This window comes from Schistocerca cancellata, chromosome 5 (assembly GCF_023864275.1).
Source record: "Schistocerca cancellata isolate TAMUIC-IGC-003103 chromosome 5, iqSchCanc2.1, whole genome shotgun sequence".
NCBI classification, from domain to species: domain Eukaryota; kingdom Metazoa; phylum Arthropoda; class Insecta; order Orthoptera; family Acrididae; genus Schistocerca; species Schistocerca cancellata.
The window spans coordinates 396,040,291-396,058,768 of NC_064630.1; the positions used below are offsets into that span (position 1 = coordinate 396,040,291).

Consider the following 18,478-nt stretch of genomic DNA (forward strand, 5'->3'; position numbering starts at 1 on the left):
AGTGAGACTCAAAATTTTTCTGACGTTTCGCCAGCACGAGTGGCTGGCATTGTCACAGCTTCACCCTCCATTACTGGTGGTGGACTCGCGGCCATTGTCACAGCTTCACCCTCCATTAGTGGTGGTGGACTCGCGGCCACAGATTATATATACCTGGCACTCTACAGCCAAGGGTTTTTCCGTGGTCATTTCCGGAGCTGTTCTTCCCCTGCTACCTACAGCGGTCGTTCGTTGCAGCACGGGGATCCAGGATCCGTTCATCTTAAGGTTTTCTTCTCTGTCATGTTTGTGTATTTCTATAGCTTCACTGAACAAGCTGATATGATAGCTCTTCCCCAGCGTGTCGGCGAATTTTACTGTATGGTCTGTCTCACGTAAGGCGTGCTCCACCACGGTCGATTTCTCCACCTGCCCCAATCTGCAATGCCGGCAGTTTTGTTCTGATTGATCGTCCAGTCATTCCAATATACACTTTTCCGCATGTCCACAGTATTCGGTAATATTCCCGACATTACAAGTGGGTGCCTTTTCTCCTCTGCCGATCTGAGACACACTTTCATCTTATTTGTCGGTTTATAATTAGTCTTTAATATACAACCTATTCTGTCCATTATCCTGCGAATGTGTGACAGAAAGGCAGTACCCGACACTTTTTTTTTTAAACGATACAACGTCAGTTCGCTTGTTTGATTCTGTGACACTTCTTATGTAGACTAACTGGTGGCGTACCCATTGCTCCTCATATCACTTTCCAGTTCTTGCATCTTTTATCTGCGGTGTTGTGGACATATTGGTCTTTCTCGCGTTACTAGCGTATTAATCATGCCTCTCATCTGGCTCCGGTGATGACTGAACTGTTTGTTGCAGGTATCGGTCCCTCTGTGTCTGTTTCCGATACACGCTGTGTCCCAGGTTTTCACCATATGTCATGAACAGAACATCCAAAAAGGGCAGCTGTTGGTCATTTCCATTCCACGGTAAATTTTACGTGCATGGAGACTGTTCAGGTGTCTTAGGAAGTCACCAAGCTGTTCCTCACCACAGATCCACGCAACGTCAGTATCTGTAGCCGAGATACTAGTGCATGAATCTAAAGCGGAATTCCAGACCTGTCACCGCCTCTCGGTAACCACATTTACAGGGTGAAGCCCAGTTCCACCGACAAAATTTCGCAAGTTGCTCAGGGACATTTTTTCCAGTATCTCGGAATAAGTGACGCGATGTCTCCGGTTGCTTGTTCCAGGGCGACTGCATTTCGTTCAGTTTCTTGTCCCCTTTATCTTGGTATCTTTAGTGCACTGAAAATACCTACAAAACAGTCACCTGTTGGCATTATGCGGTATGCATGCGTTATTTGCAGACTGGTTCCATTCACTCACGATACTTGACGTGGCCACTTCCGTTCACTTTACGCTTCGTCCTCAACCTTGCACTCAATGGTGCTACGATCTGTTTACGGTTTGGTTGTTTTCCGGCAGAGTTACCTGTACGCCAACAGCGCTACATAACAAGGAGGACAGGTTTAGCCTACTGATTACGAGTTGTATCACTTAAAGTAAACCAACACCACTGAAAAAAATAGTCCGAGAGAGATCTGATCAGTACTATATGCACGGCCGAAGGCATTACTGTTGTCAACAGCAAGAATCGTAAGCAAATAAAACAAGTTTGTTTCAAGAAAGACACTACTTTTGCACTATTGTGCAGACATTTCCAGTTCAATACAATTACAAAGCTAAACTGCATTAAGAAATCATTACCCTGAAATATGTCCAATGACACCATGTGTACATCATTCCAAAATACTTAGAAAATTTCACTATACATCCTCCGGATTTTTCCGGCAGCTTACAGAATGTTCCACTGGAAAACAACCCATCTCGAAAACCTGTCATACCTTCTGCCACTAAATGAAATATACGTGTCACATTACTCTCGACCTATCCAGCCGGTCTGTATCTCACTGAAAAACGAAACGAGAACACTAAACATGGAAACATTTCGAATTTTCTTTTCCGTTTTCTTATTTGATGTCCAAACACAAGCTACTGGCTTGGCTTCAATGGAAGAAATATTCCGTTCGATGTTGAGAGTGTTCAGTAATCAAAGTTAGGAGACAGTAGTAATCATGTCAAATAGACATAGCAGCGGAAAATGTACGAAATACCGCTGAACTAAAATAACTGACAGTCAGTGACTGCGGTTCGCGTATTTAAATTTCCTACGGTAGTGACTTGATATGAGATTGTAGTCTTGAGAGTCCACAGGTAAAGAATATGTTGTGCTCACTGGTGCAAGATCTTGAGTGTATTTACTCTTTTCCATACAATCAGTTTCTTAAAAACTTAGGAATTGCTGCACTCCTCCGCTATGTGTTATTTCTAACGTACACTGATCAACAATGTCCGGAAGCCCTTAGGCTTATGAAATGAGGAATCAAAAATGGTTCAAATGGCTCTAAACATCTGAGGTCATCAGTCCCCTACACTTAGAACTATTTAAACCTAACTAACCTATCACATACATCTATGCCTGAGGCAGGATTCCAACCTGCGACCGTAGCAGCACCGCAGTTCCGCACTGAAGCGCCTAGAACCGCGCGGCCCCAGCGGCCGGCAATGCGGAATTAACCACTAAATGTCACGAGAGGTGAGCTTGTTACTATACAAGCAGGCGAGGAGTATTGTGTTGACTGTAGGAAAGCAATACCAGCAGATAGGGTACGTGAGGACAGCTCGCCGACATCGAACGTGGAGTAGTCATTGGATGTCACCTGAGTAACAAATCCATCTGGGGCATTTCAATCCTCCTAAAGCTGCCCAATTCGACCATTGGTGACGTGAATGAGAAGTGGAAACGCGAAAGAGCTACTATAACCAAAACCAGGCAGACCTCGTGTACTGACGGACAGGCACCGTCGAGCGTTGCAGAGGGTGGTTGTAAAAGATCGCACGAAATCAGCAGAAAGGTAGGCTACCAATCGTGAGTTCCGAAGTGCTACCAGCAGTCCAGCTAGCACAACTAGTGTCCGCAAGGAGTTAGAATGGGGCACACTGTCGATCAGCTCCTCATAAGCGACACATTCCTGTCGTCAGTGTTAAGTGACGTAAGAGATAGTGTAGAGTGTCACGTCACTGGACAGTGGACGACTGGAAATGAGTAATTTGGAGTGGCGAATCTATATACCCTGTGGAAATCCTATGGAAGAGTTTGGGATTGGCAAAAGCCAATACAGTGAGGTACAGACGAAGTGATGTTACAATATGGCGGTATTTTTCAAGGTTAGGATGTGATCTTATTACGTTTAAGAGGAAGGATGTGAATTTCTTTTACAGTATTGTGAACTGCGTACAGCCAGAATCAGTTTGTAGACGACGACTGCTTCAGCATGCCAATGCGCCCTGTCATAAGGCGGCACCTATGGGGCAATAGTTAGTGGACAACAACATTCCTGAAACGAGCTGGCCTGCCTGGAGTCCCAACATTTTAGGGATGAGTTAGAACGTCAACTTCGCTTCAGATCCCACCGTCCAACATCGCTACTTTCTCTAGTTTCAGCACATGTGGAGAGCTGTTTTGGCATCTTTGATTTTGGTGCTCCGGTGTTTGCAGGATTGGCCGACTAGGTCGTTTCCAGGAGACGCCCGATTGCTTGTTGTTCGTGTGGTGAATGCAATCTTCGTGGAGGCTCCTGCAGCGGAAAACGCGGCACCAGTTTGAAGTAACTCTGCTCACACTAAGGAAGTTGACGTCGCCGTAAACGAAACTGTACGTATTGCCACAGGATGCCTCAAATCAACTCCCAAAGACAAAATTTATCCCATCGTAGGCATAGCACCACCCACTATCTGCAGACAAGTAGCCGCCGGGATCGAAAGGTCAAAACAAAAGAATGATCCTCGACACCCGATGCATATGCACCGAAAACAACGTGTCCGGCTGAAATCCCGCAGGAGTTTCATTGAAACTACCGAAGAGCTCGCCACCAAGCCCGTCGCAAGGCGGCTATCTCTTTGGGAAGAAATGGTGCCACACTCCACAACTGAACTACTTGAGGAAGGATCTGCAGAATTTCAACTACCTTTTACAACTTGGCGGTCATTAAACCGGCTGCGCACTGGAGTAACTGGGTGCAAATCAAACCTACTTAAATGGAGCGAAGCCGGCCGGTGTGGCCGAGCGGTTCTAGGCGCTTCAGTCTGGAACCGCGCGACCGCTACGGTCGCAGGTTCGAATCCTGCCTCGGGCGTGGATATGTGTGATGTCCTTCGGTTAGTTAGGTTTAAATAGTTCTAAGTTCTAGGGGACTGGTGACCTCAGATGCTAAGTCCCATAGTGCTCAGAGCCATGAACCATTTTTAAATGGAGCGATAGCGATAGGTGTGAATGCGGAGCAATACAGGACTTGGACCAGCTATTGATTTGCCCAGATATGTCTATAACATGCACTAAAGACGATATTTTGAAAGTCAATGACAAATCAACCTACGTTGCTAATTACTGGGAGGTAGCGTTGCTCACGTCCTTAGGTTTAACCTTAAAATACCCTACACGTGCCTCCTGGGTGGTGCTAATTGAGCAACAGTGATTACAGGCAGCCAGACTATCCATAGGATCTCCTGGCAATGACATATCAACTAAATAGCAGAAACAGTTCTTTTCAGAGCTCATTAACAAGAAACATTGGACCAACTATCAGACTCCTTCAACTGAATATCGAAAGCATTAGCAGGGCAAAGTGTGACTACCTGTCAAAATTTTTGCTGGACAACAATATCGATGTCGTCGCCATTCAAGAAACTCGTGTTTCCAGCGAAGAAATATTCCGAAGCCGAGGTCGAATTCCTGGATATTCTGCACTTGGTGTAACTTACCACGAGGTGTATGGAATTGCTACGTATGTCCGTAACATCATAAACGAAGCTTCACTGATTTCTGTACGTGTGGAGGCAGATATACATACAGTTGTCATACAATTGCACGGCATTACTATTACAAATGTTTACAAACCACCCAAAACAACATGGCCCGATTTTGTCCTACACACAGCAGAACATCCTGCAATTTACATAGGAGACTTCAATAGTCACCATGAACTTTGGAAGTACTCACAAAATGATGAAAATGGGAGCATGCTTGCAGAATGGATCGAAGAGAATAATCTTCATCTAGTGTTTGATGCCAAAGATCAAGGCACTTTCAAGTCAGCTGCTTGGGACAAGGATTCAAAACCTGACTTATGCTTTGTTAGCTGCAACGAAACTGGCTTTCCCATCAACACCACAAGGAAAGTGTAGATGCCTTTCCTCACAGCCAACACTGACCTGTAATAATACATATTGGCTGCACTGTTCCTGTCATACGATCAACTCCGCATGCTCGATGGAATTTCCAGAAAGCCGACTGGATGAAGTTTTCAACGGAACTGGATAAGACCATTCGATGGATACCTCCATCACGTAATAACTATCAACGCTTCATTGGTGCAGTAACAGCAACAGCTAAAAAGTGTATGCCAAGAGGATACCGAAAAGAATATGTTCCAGGATGGAATGAGGAAAGTGAAACACTGTACCAATACTTCCAGCAAAGTGGTGACCCAGAGATAGCTACGGAACTATTGTCCAGCTTGGACATGTCTCGGAGGCAAAAATGGGCAGAAACAGTCAAAACTATGGACTTTACCCACTCGAGCAGGAAAGCATGGAGTCTTCTGAGAAAACTGGGAGGAAGTGCACCAGCATGCAGAAAAAATTCCGAAGTAACACCAGACCAAATTGTTTGCCACATCATTACTACCTCAAGAGTACCTCCTGGCAAGAAACATACAAGACATATCAGACGACAGCTTCGTGACCTGAAAAAGAAGGCATCTCCCTCATCTGAGTATACCCATCCCTTCACAGTTTCAGATATTGACTCTGGACTGAAGGACCTCAAACCTCTTAAGGCACCTGGATTCGATGGTATCCATCCAGAATTCCTGATCCATATGGGAGGAAAAGCTAAGAAATGGCTGGCAGAATTCTTCACTGACATCCTGCTGACTGGTCAACATCCATCTGAGTTTAAAAAGGTGAAGATAATATCTGTTCTGAAACCTGGCAAACCCGGCAACAAGGTAGAAAACTATCGCCCCATTTCCCTACTCAGCTGCTGCTACAAGCTTTTTGAAAGGCATGTATATAACAGAATAAATAGCGCTATCTTAGAGAACGTTCCAGTTTATCAGGCAGGCTTCAGACCAGGGCGCAGCTGCTGCGACCAAGTATTGTCTCTCACATCCTTCATAGAGTCAGGATACCAAATGAAGCAGAAAACATCTGTGGCATTTGTTGATCTAACTGCCGCCTTCGACACTGTGCGGAGGGAAGTCCTTATCTACAAATTTCTCCGCATCATACCCTGCAGAACAATGGCTCGACTGATTAACAGCATGCTAAGTGATCGGAAGTTCCAGGTAATCACTGGAAGTAACATAAGTAAGGAGAGAAAGCTGAACAACGGATTGCCTCAAGGATCAGCTCTCTCACCCTTACTGTTCAACCTATATCTATCTGATCTACCTGATACTTCGTCCAGAAAATACTGCTATGCCGATGACCTGGCTCTAGCCGTCAAACACCAGGAAATGAAGACAACAGAAGAGTTTTAGCCAATGACCTGTCTGCATTAGACAATAACTTCAAAATCTGGAGACTCCAACCCAGTGTGAGTAAAACAGAAGTGTGTTGCTTTCATCTAAATAACCAGTTGGCGTACGTAAAACTGGAAGTAAGTTTCAGAGGCAGAATTCTTCGTCACAATTGGAACCCAAAACATCTTGGTGTCATCCTGGATCGTACACTATGCTTCAAACCACACTTTCTTAACTTAGTTCAAAAGCTGAGGACTCGAAACAACGTCCTCCATAAGCTATGCGGAACTACCTGGGGATCTTCAGCAACCACCCTGCGAACTTCAGCTCTGGGCTTGGTATACTCAAGTGCTGAGTATTGTGCACCTGTTTGGATGAATAGTCACCATACAAGGCTTGTTGGTACCCAGCTGAATACGACAATGCGCATAATATCTGGCACAATCAGATCTACTCCAGTTTATTGGCTTCCACTGTTAACCGGCATAATGCTTCCTGATCTACGCAGATGTACTGCCCTTATGAGAGAATTCCACAAGATCTCCAGGAATTCTAACCTACCCGTGCATAGCGACCTGCCACATTTAAATCGCAAGAGACTGAAATCACGTCATCCAACTCTGTGCGATGCTGCTGGCATGGTTGCTAAGAATTTCAAACCTCTTGAAGAATGGAAAGGTCGGTGGGAAACAGTGACAGATGTGCACCTGCATAACATCTTCTCAGGTGCTAAACTTCCAACTGGATTCGACTTACCACGCAAGACCTGGTCTACTCTCAACAGAATCCGTAGCAGCCACGGGCGATGCAGGGATGCTCTCTTTAAGTGGAAGAAGCTGCCTGATCCAGCTTGTGACTGCGGGGCTCCATGCCTGACTGTTCACCACATTGTCAGTGAATGCAGGATTCGAGCCTATCACGGCGCCAAAGAGAACTTCCTGCTAGCAACTCCAGATGTAGTGCGCTGGATTGAAGGACTGGATATTCAGATGTAAAGACAAACTTAAGTTTCTTGTGTGTCAATATGTACATATGTATATGTAATTTCATGATATGTCTGTATTAGCCATACGATAAATAAATAAACTGGGAAGGAAAGATATAATTGGTGCATCCGGATACGGAAGAAGAAGAAGAAGAAGAAGAAGAAGAAAAAGAAGCTCTTGTGGAGGAATGGTCTGCAGTTCCTCCACAGGCATTCAGACGTCTTCTGAAAGTATATGCGGTGAAGGCGAAAAGTGGACATACCCCAGAGTCCGGATGCTTTAGATCAGATAGCTTCAGCAAGAGGTTTAAATGCGGTAAAACACGAGGCAGAGTGGAGTTGGCGCCTGGCCGGGTACTCACCGTCGTGCAGGAAGGCCGCCTGCTGGCCGTGCGGGGTGTTGGCGCCGTACGCGCCGCCCGCGACGGCGTTGCCCAGGTACTCGCTCAGGTCCGGCACGCACACCGACTCGTACAGGCCGGCCGGCGCCGTGCCCAGCGACCGCTCCTTCTCCACCTCTGCAACACAGCGCGCCACCACGTCACTCCTCCGACAAAACAACGTGTCCCCGCAAAGCCTCCAGTGTTACCTTCTACTCTTATGCCCAAAATACTCGCAGACGTCCATAGATGTAACCAACTTTCACAAAGCAATCTTCTCGTGACATCTTACAACCTTCTCCGTGTTCTTGAGAGGTATTTAGCACTTATATTAAGTGCTCTCTCTCTCTCTCTCTCTCTCTCTCTCTCTCTCTCTCTCACACACACACACACACACACACACACACACACACACACACACACGAGCGCGCGTGCATACATATTATAAAAATGGATGTACGTATATATGCATGTATGTTCCACATCATCTCCTAAACACTGGACCGATTTCGACCAAACTTGGTACACGTGTATCACTTCCTGCCTGGAAAGAATCGCTATGTGGGTAAGTACAACTTATACAGGGTGGTCAGAAAATGTGTGAAATGCTTGTAGGGATGTTACAGGGCAGGTTGTACTGAGACATAAATGTTAAGAAAGGAATTCGATACGTTGCTCCGTTTCAGAGTTATTTAGCATAGAATTTAGCCAATCGGGGCGTCGCGCGCTCGCATTCAAGCGGCCTGCCAGGGCGTTGTTGCCCAACGAAAGCTTTGACTCGTTAACTGAAACTTGAATTTACGCGCGCGACGATCCGATTGGCTAACTTCAATGCTAAATAGCTCGGAAACGGCGCAACGTATCGAATTTTTTTTGTAACATTCATATCTCAGTACGACCTGCCCTGAAACATCCCTACAAGCGTTTCAGACATTTTCTGACCACACTGTATATCAAAGGGGTCGGGGTGGAGTGGAAAAGCATTGCAGCCCACGAAGCGCGGCTACCCGCACATTAGTCGTCCAGTACTTGAGAATGGGGGCACTCAGTGCACTTTGCACATAATTGCAAACATTTACAAAACTTTTCCTCGGCGACGGCTCCTACACAATGAGGAAAGGAAAAAAGTTTACCGCTTTCTTCATTCTCACTGTTAGTGCAGTAAAGATGCTGCATGAAGCACGGCGTTTTAATTTTACTAACAGTATTCGCGACACATTTTGCAGACAGTACTCACATTTACCACTGAATGTACCATCAAAATTGTATCATTTTACGACGCACAGTTGAGAAGGTATGACGTCAGATACTGCGATGCGTAAATTAAACTAGAATGTTTCTAAAAAATATACCGTTATACAACACAATAGTTCAGGAGATACGACGCCATACACATCGAGCTGCCTGAAAATAAAACTGCAGAGAGAAATTTGATAGACGTATTTGTACACGTATTTCACCTTTATCTCTGAAATGTGTTATATTTTACATACGCACAGGCGGGAAAAGTCACGAGTAATCAGCTCATCCTGGACCCCTGGAACGATTTCAACTAAAGTTAGTACACGTATTAGTTACGATATGGAAAGAAATATTGAGGAAGTAAGAACTATCAGAGTTCTATTCGTGTGAGTGTGATAACGTGGAGTGAGAGAGGGCGAAAGAGGAGATTGACAGGGAGAGGGGAAGGAGGAGACAGACTAACATAAGATTGGAATAAATACATACAGGGGCAATGTCTGTTACTCAGCTTGTTTCGAATAACGCTGTGGACACGTAAATTGCTTTCAAGCTTACAAGGGATCGAACTCCTGCACTTTCTCGATTTATTAGACGATTCCGTGGGATCAGTACATATCGAGCATAAGTTAATTCATGTTAAAGAGGAGTAGCACAAATGAGATCATCAGAGACAAACTTCAAAATGGGGACCATGTAGTAGACGAACGGAAAGAATTCTGTATCTTGGAAGCAAAACAACCCATGACGGACGAAGAAACGAAGACATAATAATCAGACTAGCACAGGCAAAGAGAGCATTGTTGACCAAAACACGTCAAAACTGTATGTGATACCTGGTTTAATTCGTTTCAGAAATTTTCGAGGATGCACGTCTGGAGCACAGCACTGTAAGTGTGGGCCATGGACTGCGGAAAAAAAACAAGTAATCGGAGCGTTTCAGATGTATGGGAGGATGCGATCTCTGGACGAAAAGAACTAACTAGAAGAACATACAGTATGATAGGCCAAGTGTTAAGACACCAGGGAATAATTTCCATGGCACTAGGTGGAGCTGTAGCGGGGAAGAATTTTAAGGGAAGAAACAGAGTGGAATATATTTAATAAAATAATTGAGGAAGTTGAGTGTAAATGATACTCTGAAACGAAGAGAATGGCACAGGGTAGGAAATATCGGCGGGCCACATGGAACCAGAAGACTAGTGAAAAAAATTGAGCTGCCACATAATGCAAATGACAGGAAAGCTTTTATAAGGCGACAACACCTTGTATGAGCACGGCTGCGCTATTAACGTGCCTCAAGGTCATCTGACCTGAACACGCTGCTTTTATTCTCTATGTACAGCCGTCATGTGTACTAATAGGATAACCATTCACATTCTATGCAACGAAATGAAAATGTTTTCTTGTCATCGTACTGTGGCAATTTCGGACGCTAACACGAGCTGAAAGCTCGTCTACTGTGTCACACTGGTATCTTATGCCTACAGTATCGAAGCGGAAAAAATTATGGAAACCGTTTTCTGCATAGGTTGAATAGGTTACCACTATCGTTGCTGAATGCTTAACTGAAGTCAAAGCGGAAAGGGCACGTCATTCCACACAACCGAGAGAAGAGTAGCTCAGCACGTAGCTCGTGGCTCTTCTACTACAACCGGGCCGTTAGTACCGCGTCGAAGAAATACAAGTCTTGCTCATGCTGAAAATGTATCATTCGAGCAAGGTGCCCCAAAATTGGTAAGGTGATACCGCAAGAGTGGTATTTACGGTAATGGCTGAAGTAAGTTTGTTTGGAGGACATGGAAGCAGGAACGTATTGACTGTCCCATGAACTATGTATGAAAATTTTGATTTAAAACATACAGGTATACAGACCTTCCGCAAGCCAGAGCATAGTGCACGTCGGAGGGTGCTTCGTACTAACATTAGCTCTTTCCTTTTTCATAATTCCCACGCGAGGTATATGGTAGTGGCAACACTATTCATTGAATACAGGTTCTATAAATTTACTCAAGAGGGTTACATACATAACTATAGCAATGAATAGTCAAAGTAATAGCCAGCTGAAACTTCACCTATTCCAAACACATGCCATAGCCGTGACGACTTGACTAGTGCGTTGAAGCTCGAGCTGGACGCAGTCGATTCGAATCCTTGTAGCAGAAGAAAAATTCTTCACCAGCATTCTTGACCAAAAGACTGAATGCAGAGTCCGGAATAAATCCAGATATTCTCTGCAATGTCTCGTGTAGGTAAGGTACATGTTGGTGATCTGTCCACCTGCTGATGACCTGAATCTGGGTGACACCCACGGTGCTATTCGACAGGAGTGGGCTACGTAGCGGCGCCGAGGTTCTCCGTTTTCATTCTTGTAGTCATCACCAACAAAAGCTCATTCACTCAGTTTCCGTGTTACACAACAATTATCACTTCGCGAAAGTTATGGTGACTGATTGACGGGAACAATGAAAAACTGTAGCCATGTAGTGGAGCTCCTAATATACGTAATGAACTTTCAGTTTTAGTGACGCCTGCAGAGAATAACCACATCGGACGACGTTGCTGTCGAGGTAGCATAATTTCCATTCAGTCCATGTCGTCAAGCAAGGCTGCTGCACGAGCGCCCACACGTCCAATAAGGAATTTGCACGTGTCCTATCACAAACACACGAAGTAACACGAGGCACATATTCAGGGGCACCAGTTAGCGTGCTCGGAGAGTTGAAAGAAGCCTTCCTGTTGGGTCACAGAGTGCAGCTCGGGTCGTGTAGTCGACGAAGAATGGACGCTCACTCGAAAACACACGATGGCGGGGAGCTTGAACGGCGGTTCCTTGTGGCTATTCGCGAGAGATGGGTGGGGGAGTGTCCAACGCACACAATTCGTTATCTACGATTTTCCCGTTACATTTCCACGGTGCATCGTAGGCAGAAGGATACATTGCGGTGTGCTTGTAGTCAGTCACGAGCCAGCCTGTATTTGATCCACCTGTGGAGTATAGAAGCCGGACACACAGTGGCCATCACAGTGTATTCCCCACTGACGCATTCGTACACTGGTGACAATTTGTCAGAAGGGTACATTCCGGTGTTCTCGCAGTCCCACGGGGGGCAGCCAGTGTTAGCTGCAACCTTGCGATATAGGAGCTTGCACCGTGTATTCCGTAGCGACAACCGCACTCGCGGCCGTAGACACGGCGAACGACTGACAGCAGTAGCAGCAGCAGCACAGCGGCGGCTGCCGGCTGCCCGGGGTGGCGTCCGGCCGCCGGCGGGACCGGGGCCGGCTTCCCGTGCCGGCTCCTGCTGCTGCTGCGACACTTCCGCGGTGCGACGGAAGCGTCATTGTCGCGGCGTTTCCTCTCATTAGGCGCCGCCGGCAGCAGCAGCGGCAGCCGCTCCGTCCGGCCGGACGGCCAGCATCCGACCGGCATTGCCGATTGCTATTGAGCCCCGCAGGAAATCCTGCAGTCAATACGGGGGATGTGTGTCAGCGTGGTGCGCGCCGCCAGCACGCAGTTGTGGCCCGACACTCTGCCCAGACGGACGCGACGTGGGAGATCCCGCGCCGCAGGTCACGCACGGTGCGAGCGGCGAGGGACGCCGGTCGCGGCGGGGTGAGTGACGCGCTTCTGCCGCGCCGCCAGCAGCACGCAGCCACAGTGCGCTCACAGTATCAGGTGCTGCTTCTCTTGCAATTATAATCCACTAAAAGACTGCGACAGTTCCTGATTCGCACGCTCTGAAAAACGTCTTTCTGTTGATACGAAATACGCGCAATCCCCGATTCCCGCAATACTTAATACGTAACCGTATCTTGCGTCATTCGAAAACTCTTTGACCGAATGATGTGCTTTCACACGCACACGCACACACAAAATCACAATTTACTTCTTTATAACTCAGATAATGGCTTATTTCGTCTGTCTGCTGTTATATGGAATTTTTCTACAGTTAATTTTTTGCTATCTGGTGCCTTAAATGTTCGAAAATGTCGACCATCAGATTGTTTGAATATATTTCGGAAGCATTTTGGTTCGACTCGCGTCGCTTTGACTTCGTATGGAAGGACACGAAGATTTTTGACACTTGCAAGCGTCCATCTACGTATTTTTCAGATACTGTAGTAAAACGATAAAATGCACAATTTGTGACCTTCCTATAATACTAAAACAATGTACGGAAAAAAGATGAAATATCTGAACGTAGAGTTCTATTCCAAAAAATAAATGGAGACAAAATTTGTTGCAAGCATTAATACTAAATCGCGCGAATTGTAATGAATCCCTCCGTTACACACAGTGGCTCGAGGAGAATACATGCGGCTTGTCTCAGCGTATTGACTCACACAGATGTGAGACGTGACTGTTTAGCTGCTTATAGAAAGCAGGCGGGTAAGTAGCAACTTCCAAAGCAAATGTCTGAGTTATCTCCATCTTGTGTGGTGTGTAGGAAGAGCCTGACGGTAAAGCCTCTGGCAGGCTAGTACGTTAACGGACGAATTCATTTCTTTTAGAGCTTTGTATTAAGCGCTACAGAATATCAAGTCACATAACTGATGTACCACACTTTCTTCTTACAATAGTATTTTCTGATATATCAGCTCCTGTTCTCGTTCCCTCTCAGTGCCCCCACCAACGTCAAAGACCCAGTACAGTGTTTGCTCTCTTAGGATGAATGGTTGAACCGTGCCTCGAGAAGAACTGCATCTATGTACATACAAGCAGCAGAGAGGACTGTGCGGTGCTTGAGAGGAAAAATGGCAAACAGAAGCTAGAGTAATATGGCACAACGTCTCGCTGGCGAGGAATTCGGAAATATAAAAGTTGTCAGATCATGTGAGATGTGACACTATCTCCTGGCAATTACTGCATTAAGCTTAGCACCTGTGTCTCCAATACGTTGCGAAATTATGCCTAACGTAGGTGGTTACTTTTTAGGCACTGTGTCAACATTTGATGTTAGTCTTCTTCTCCGCCGCAAAAAGTTTTTTGAGGTATTTATTTAGGGTGTTCCTAGCTGCAGTCACGAGATATAAGTTCCCCGAAGCCTTCTGTAGCTCCACTGCCAGGCTTATCCTGCGACAGGAACTGCCAAACGACTTGGTCAACGCAGTTGGCACGTGGTGTGCGTGATCAACAGGTAGCGGGCCCCCGGAGCAGCAACAGGTGGAGGCGCGGTGCACGTACTCACCAGAGCCGTCGGCGGCCATCTGGACGCCGGCAGGCCTCGCACTGGCCGGGCCCCAGCCGCCTGGCGGCACTCGCGCGCAACACCCGCCACCCGCCACCTGCTCCCGGCTTATCGCGCGTCTGCCGCCGCACTACTGCACCTCCGTCTCACTTCTCTCATTCCACTGATCGGCGCCTTCTTTCGGCACGTAAATCGCGTCCTGATACACTTCCGTTTCCGTTGTAGCGTGGAGCAGTAATGGCATTATGGCTCAATATCGAACCTCGGAGGAAGTAACCGTACGTCTGACTTTCAAGCACGAAGCGTGAGAAACAAACACAAATTACGTGGCAATTAGTCAACAGAATTCAGTTATTTCTTCCGATTTTATCGTTCTATTGGGTTTATTTCAGTTCAGAGTAAGGTCTGCCTATCTTTCTTCGCCTGTGCGACATACCTACTATCCTCTGTCAATGGTTGTCAGTTGACAGTCTTGATGTCATATTCAGTCAATTACTTTACGTTTAAATATATTTTTGGCCCCTGAACAGCAACCAGGTCTTTCCGTCAAACGTGTCAAGTTTTGTCAGCCTGCTGCAATCATGTGAAATGTATGGCCGAAGGAAACCAATCTTTTCTTGATGGTATCTGTTACCTTTACTACTTTGTTATGTAGTTCGTCATTCTTATGTTTTAAAACATTGTTCAGTTTTGCACTTCAAGCTTTGTGTTTCTGATGCACATCTAGCTTTAAAACGGCCTGGTATCGTCACATCTCTGTTCCACTGATAGTGATTTCTTATTGTAGATATATGTATATTGTAGATATATGTATATTGTAGATATATGCAAAAGTTTATTTTATTTATTCTCTCATTCATGCCTAGCTCCTCGGTTTTCCTTATGCCCAGCTACTCTCCTATGTAGTGAAGGCTTCAATTAGTGGAATGTCACCCTGCGTTGTTATTTGCTCAAACTGTCCCTGATGTTGGTCCTATATACGACGTCTGTTCAAAAAATTCCGTAACTTTTACCACAAAATTTTTCTACGCTTACCTTTCACTTATTGTGCATGATTACTTCGAAATACTTTCCTCTGCAATTGACACACCACCACCACTACCACGGCAGTTTCTAGTTCCGGAAGCAGTATTGCTAAGCCTTTTGCTGGATCGTGTGAAGCGCCGTCTGCGAATTTTCTTGTAACTGATCTATTGTTGCAAATCTTCGTCCTTTGAACGAGGTTTTCAACTTTGGAAATAAAAAAGAAGGCTAGAGGAGCCACGTTCGGCGAGTACGGAGGATGAGGCAAAATAGTGATTTCGTTTCTTGTGCAGTACTCACGCACCAACAGGGACGCATGTGTGTGTGCGTTATCTTGGTGCAAAAGCCATGAATTGCCTCGCCACCCTTCATGTCGTTTCCTTCTCATAGATTCTTGCAGGCGTCGCAACACATCCCGATAGTACCATCGATTAACAGTTTATCCCTGTGACACGAATTCATGATGAATTAACTAATCCTTCAAAGTCAAGGAAAACTATCAGCGTGGCTTTGACACCTGACCTGCTCTGACGAGCTTTTTTGGTCTTGCAGAACCTTTCCCGACCCATTGTGAAGATCGAACCTTGGTCTCAACATCATAACCGTAGACCTACATCATACACGTAGGTCCTCTGCTTATCACCGTTTATGATTCTCTTAAGGAACATCTCGTTCTCATTTGCGTGATCCAAAGGCTCTTCACAGATTGCTAGGCGAAGGTCTTTCCGATCCTGACTCACGAGCCGTGGGACGAACTTGGCGGCAATACGATGGATTCCAAGGTGCTGTGAGGATTTCATGACATGATCCAACTGAAATGTTACATTCTTTTGGAACCTCGTGGACAGTCAGTCTTCGACTGGCACGAGCAGTTTCGTTGACATTCCTGACAGGAGCGTCGTCGGTAGCCATCGGCGGAAGCTCTAAACGAGCGTCATCTTTAACTTCCGTCCGGCCATTTTTAAACGATGCGAACCATTCGCAACACCGAGTACGGCTTAAGCACTCATCACCGTAGTCTTCCTGCATCATTTGTCGCCTTTCTGTAAACGTTTTCCCGAGTTTCACGCAAATTTAATGCAGACGCGTTGCTCCTCTAACTATGTCATCTCGAAATTATCAAACTTTGTGACACAATGTTCTACTCAATGCAGCACTGAACAATGACAGACATACAACAATGTAACTTCCGGCAGTTACACGATAAACACAGACGTGTACAGAGATGTCAACAGTATTCCTTTCCAGTGCACCATTGGCTCGCAATTACGAATGTACCGGTATTTTTTGAACAGATCTCTTTCTTTCCTTTCCTTTTTCCGGTTTTCTTTGCAGCTTTGATTTTATTTATCTTTTTCTAAGAGTGTTAACATAGTAATATCGAACACAAATGACAGGCACTCTCCATCGTGACAACCATTCGACCCTGTGTAACCGAGTTGATTCTTAACTTGCTTACTTTTAACGGCTTCTCGCCATTGTCTAACGCCTTTTTTTTTTTTTTTTTTTTTTACAAGTAGTTCCAACCACGCGTCTTAACTTAACCAACATACTTTACAGCAATACGTAATGCCTGCATACTCTTCGTTCAGTTACATCGAAAACTATGGCAACTGATAGTGAAATAATGTGTGCAACTTCAGAAATTTTACTATTCGTACTACCAGTTTCTTCATATGCTCCATGCCTCTAAATTTAGCACAGAATGCTTCTTGATGTACAGAACAATGAATCGCGTCTGTCGATTGTTGTAATTTTTTTTTGCTCTTCTATTTTCAACTAACTCTTAAAATTCTTTTTGCATGGTATTTCCATGTCGTTTGATAGCAAATTTAGAGAACGCGTCGATTATGTGACTGTATAATAGATATTGAGAGTTCCCGTCCGTCTCCTCTGCCATTCCCATTTATTTGTAAAGATCAGTAGACTGCCTCTTTTTGCGCAAACAGCCACTGAACCTGGGAACGTCCACCATACAAAGAACAAACAGCGAAGGGTAAACAGCGTTCACACCACGATTCTGCCGTACTGAAGAGAGTACTGCCACACCGCAATTCTAAATGACATGTCGCACTGCACGAGGTACTTCTGGGAAGGGCCTAGCAAAGCCGAGGCAGGGCAAGTCTCGGCCCTCTCGTCCAGCTCGCATGCGGTTTGGCACGCCGTGGCCGGCCCCGATATAAACGTATCCTACCCCGGCACGAAAAGTGACCCAAGTTGAAAAATGGCAGTTTTATCTTTATCTAACTGAAAAATACGAAAATTCGTGTAAAGTGCCCCAACATACATGAAATATGTATTGGAATTAACTGCCAACGATACTTACTTCAAATTTAAAGGAAGCTGACACTGTTTCATTGTAGCTAAGTTTCATAGAAGTCATTAAGCCGAGTTTTCCTGAAGTATTGCATTTTTGAGTTGGGTCAGTGTTCGTTTTAGAGTCGACGTTAATGGCGTTTCAAGTGCAACCCAACAACTTTATTTATATTTGTACCCGTTTGACTAATCGTATGCTATATGGTGCTGTGTTGCCAAGGGAACTTGTTTACATTCGTCATTCGTCTGTATTCAAGGTTTCCATTGTGTACTTGTACTACAGGCAATGCGTTAACTAAAAGTGCACCGTTCAAACATGGCAGGATATTCATTTCGTGAGCTGGCAGACATGATTTTTATGTACAGCGGTGCGAATGGTAATGGACACGAGGCAGCACGGCTGTATCAGTCGGTGTTTTCATACCGAAGACAGCCGAGTCATCCAATCTTCGGTGCTGTTTATCGTCACGTTGCTGAGATAGAATCCGTAGCACCGCAGACTATTGATCGAGATGACCACGTGTTGCTCGTACGCCTGACCTTGAAGAGTACTGGCTGTTGAAGGAGAGCCAGGTATTAGCGCTAGACAATGCCCCTGACGTGTCGTCCACCTCCAAGTTCAGCATGGGGGATACTTCACGAGCAACTCGTGTATCCATACCGTCATCAATGTGTGCAGAGCTTTATGTCTGCCGATCATCCACCA

The 18,478-nt window shown here is 45.6% G+C and overlaps 1 protein-coding gene and 1 long non-coding RNA gene across 4 annotated transcripts in view; one reads left to right on the forward strand and one right to left on the reverse strand.

Annotated features, from left to right (window-relative positions):
• The window catches only part of LOC126188941 (ETS-like protein pointed), a 798,299-nt gene that overhangs the window by 64,400 nt on the left and 715,421 nt on the right, over nucleotides 1–18,478 (reverse strand). For all 3 annotated transcript variants that reach the window (XM_049930684.1, XM_049930685.1, XM_049930686.1), the window contains one exon: nucleotides 7,985–8,140. In XM_049930684.1, coding sequence (XP_049786641.1) covers nucleotides 7,985–8,140 — 156 coding nt within the window. The remainder of the gene's footprint in view (nucleotides 1–7,984; nucleotides 8,141–18,478) is intronic.
• The window catches only part of LOC126188943 (uncharacterized), a 39,206-nt gene continuing 33,477 nt past the window's right edge, over nucleotides 12,750–18,478 (forward strand). The window contains exon 1 of the long non-coding RNA XR_007537883.1: nucleotides 12,750–12,857. This is a non-coding gene — a long non-coding RNA (uncharacterized LOC126188943). The remainder of the gene's footprint in view (nucleotides 12,858–18,478) is intronic.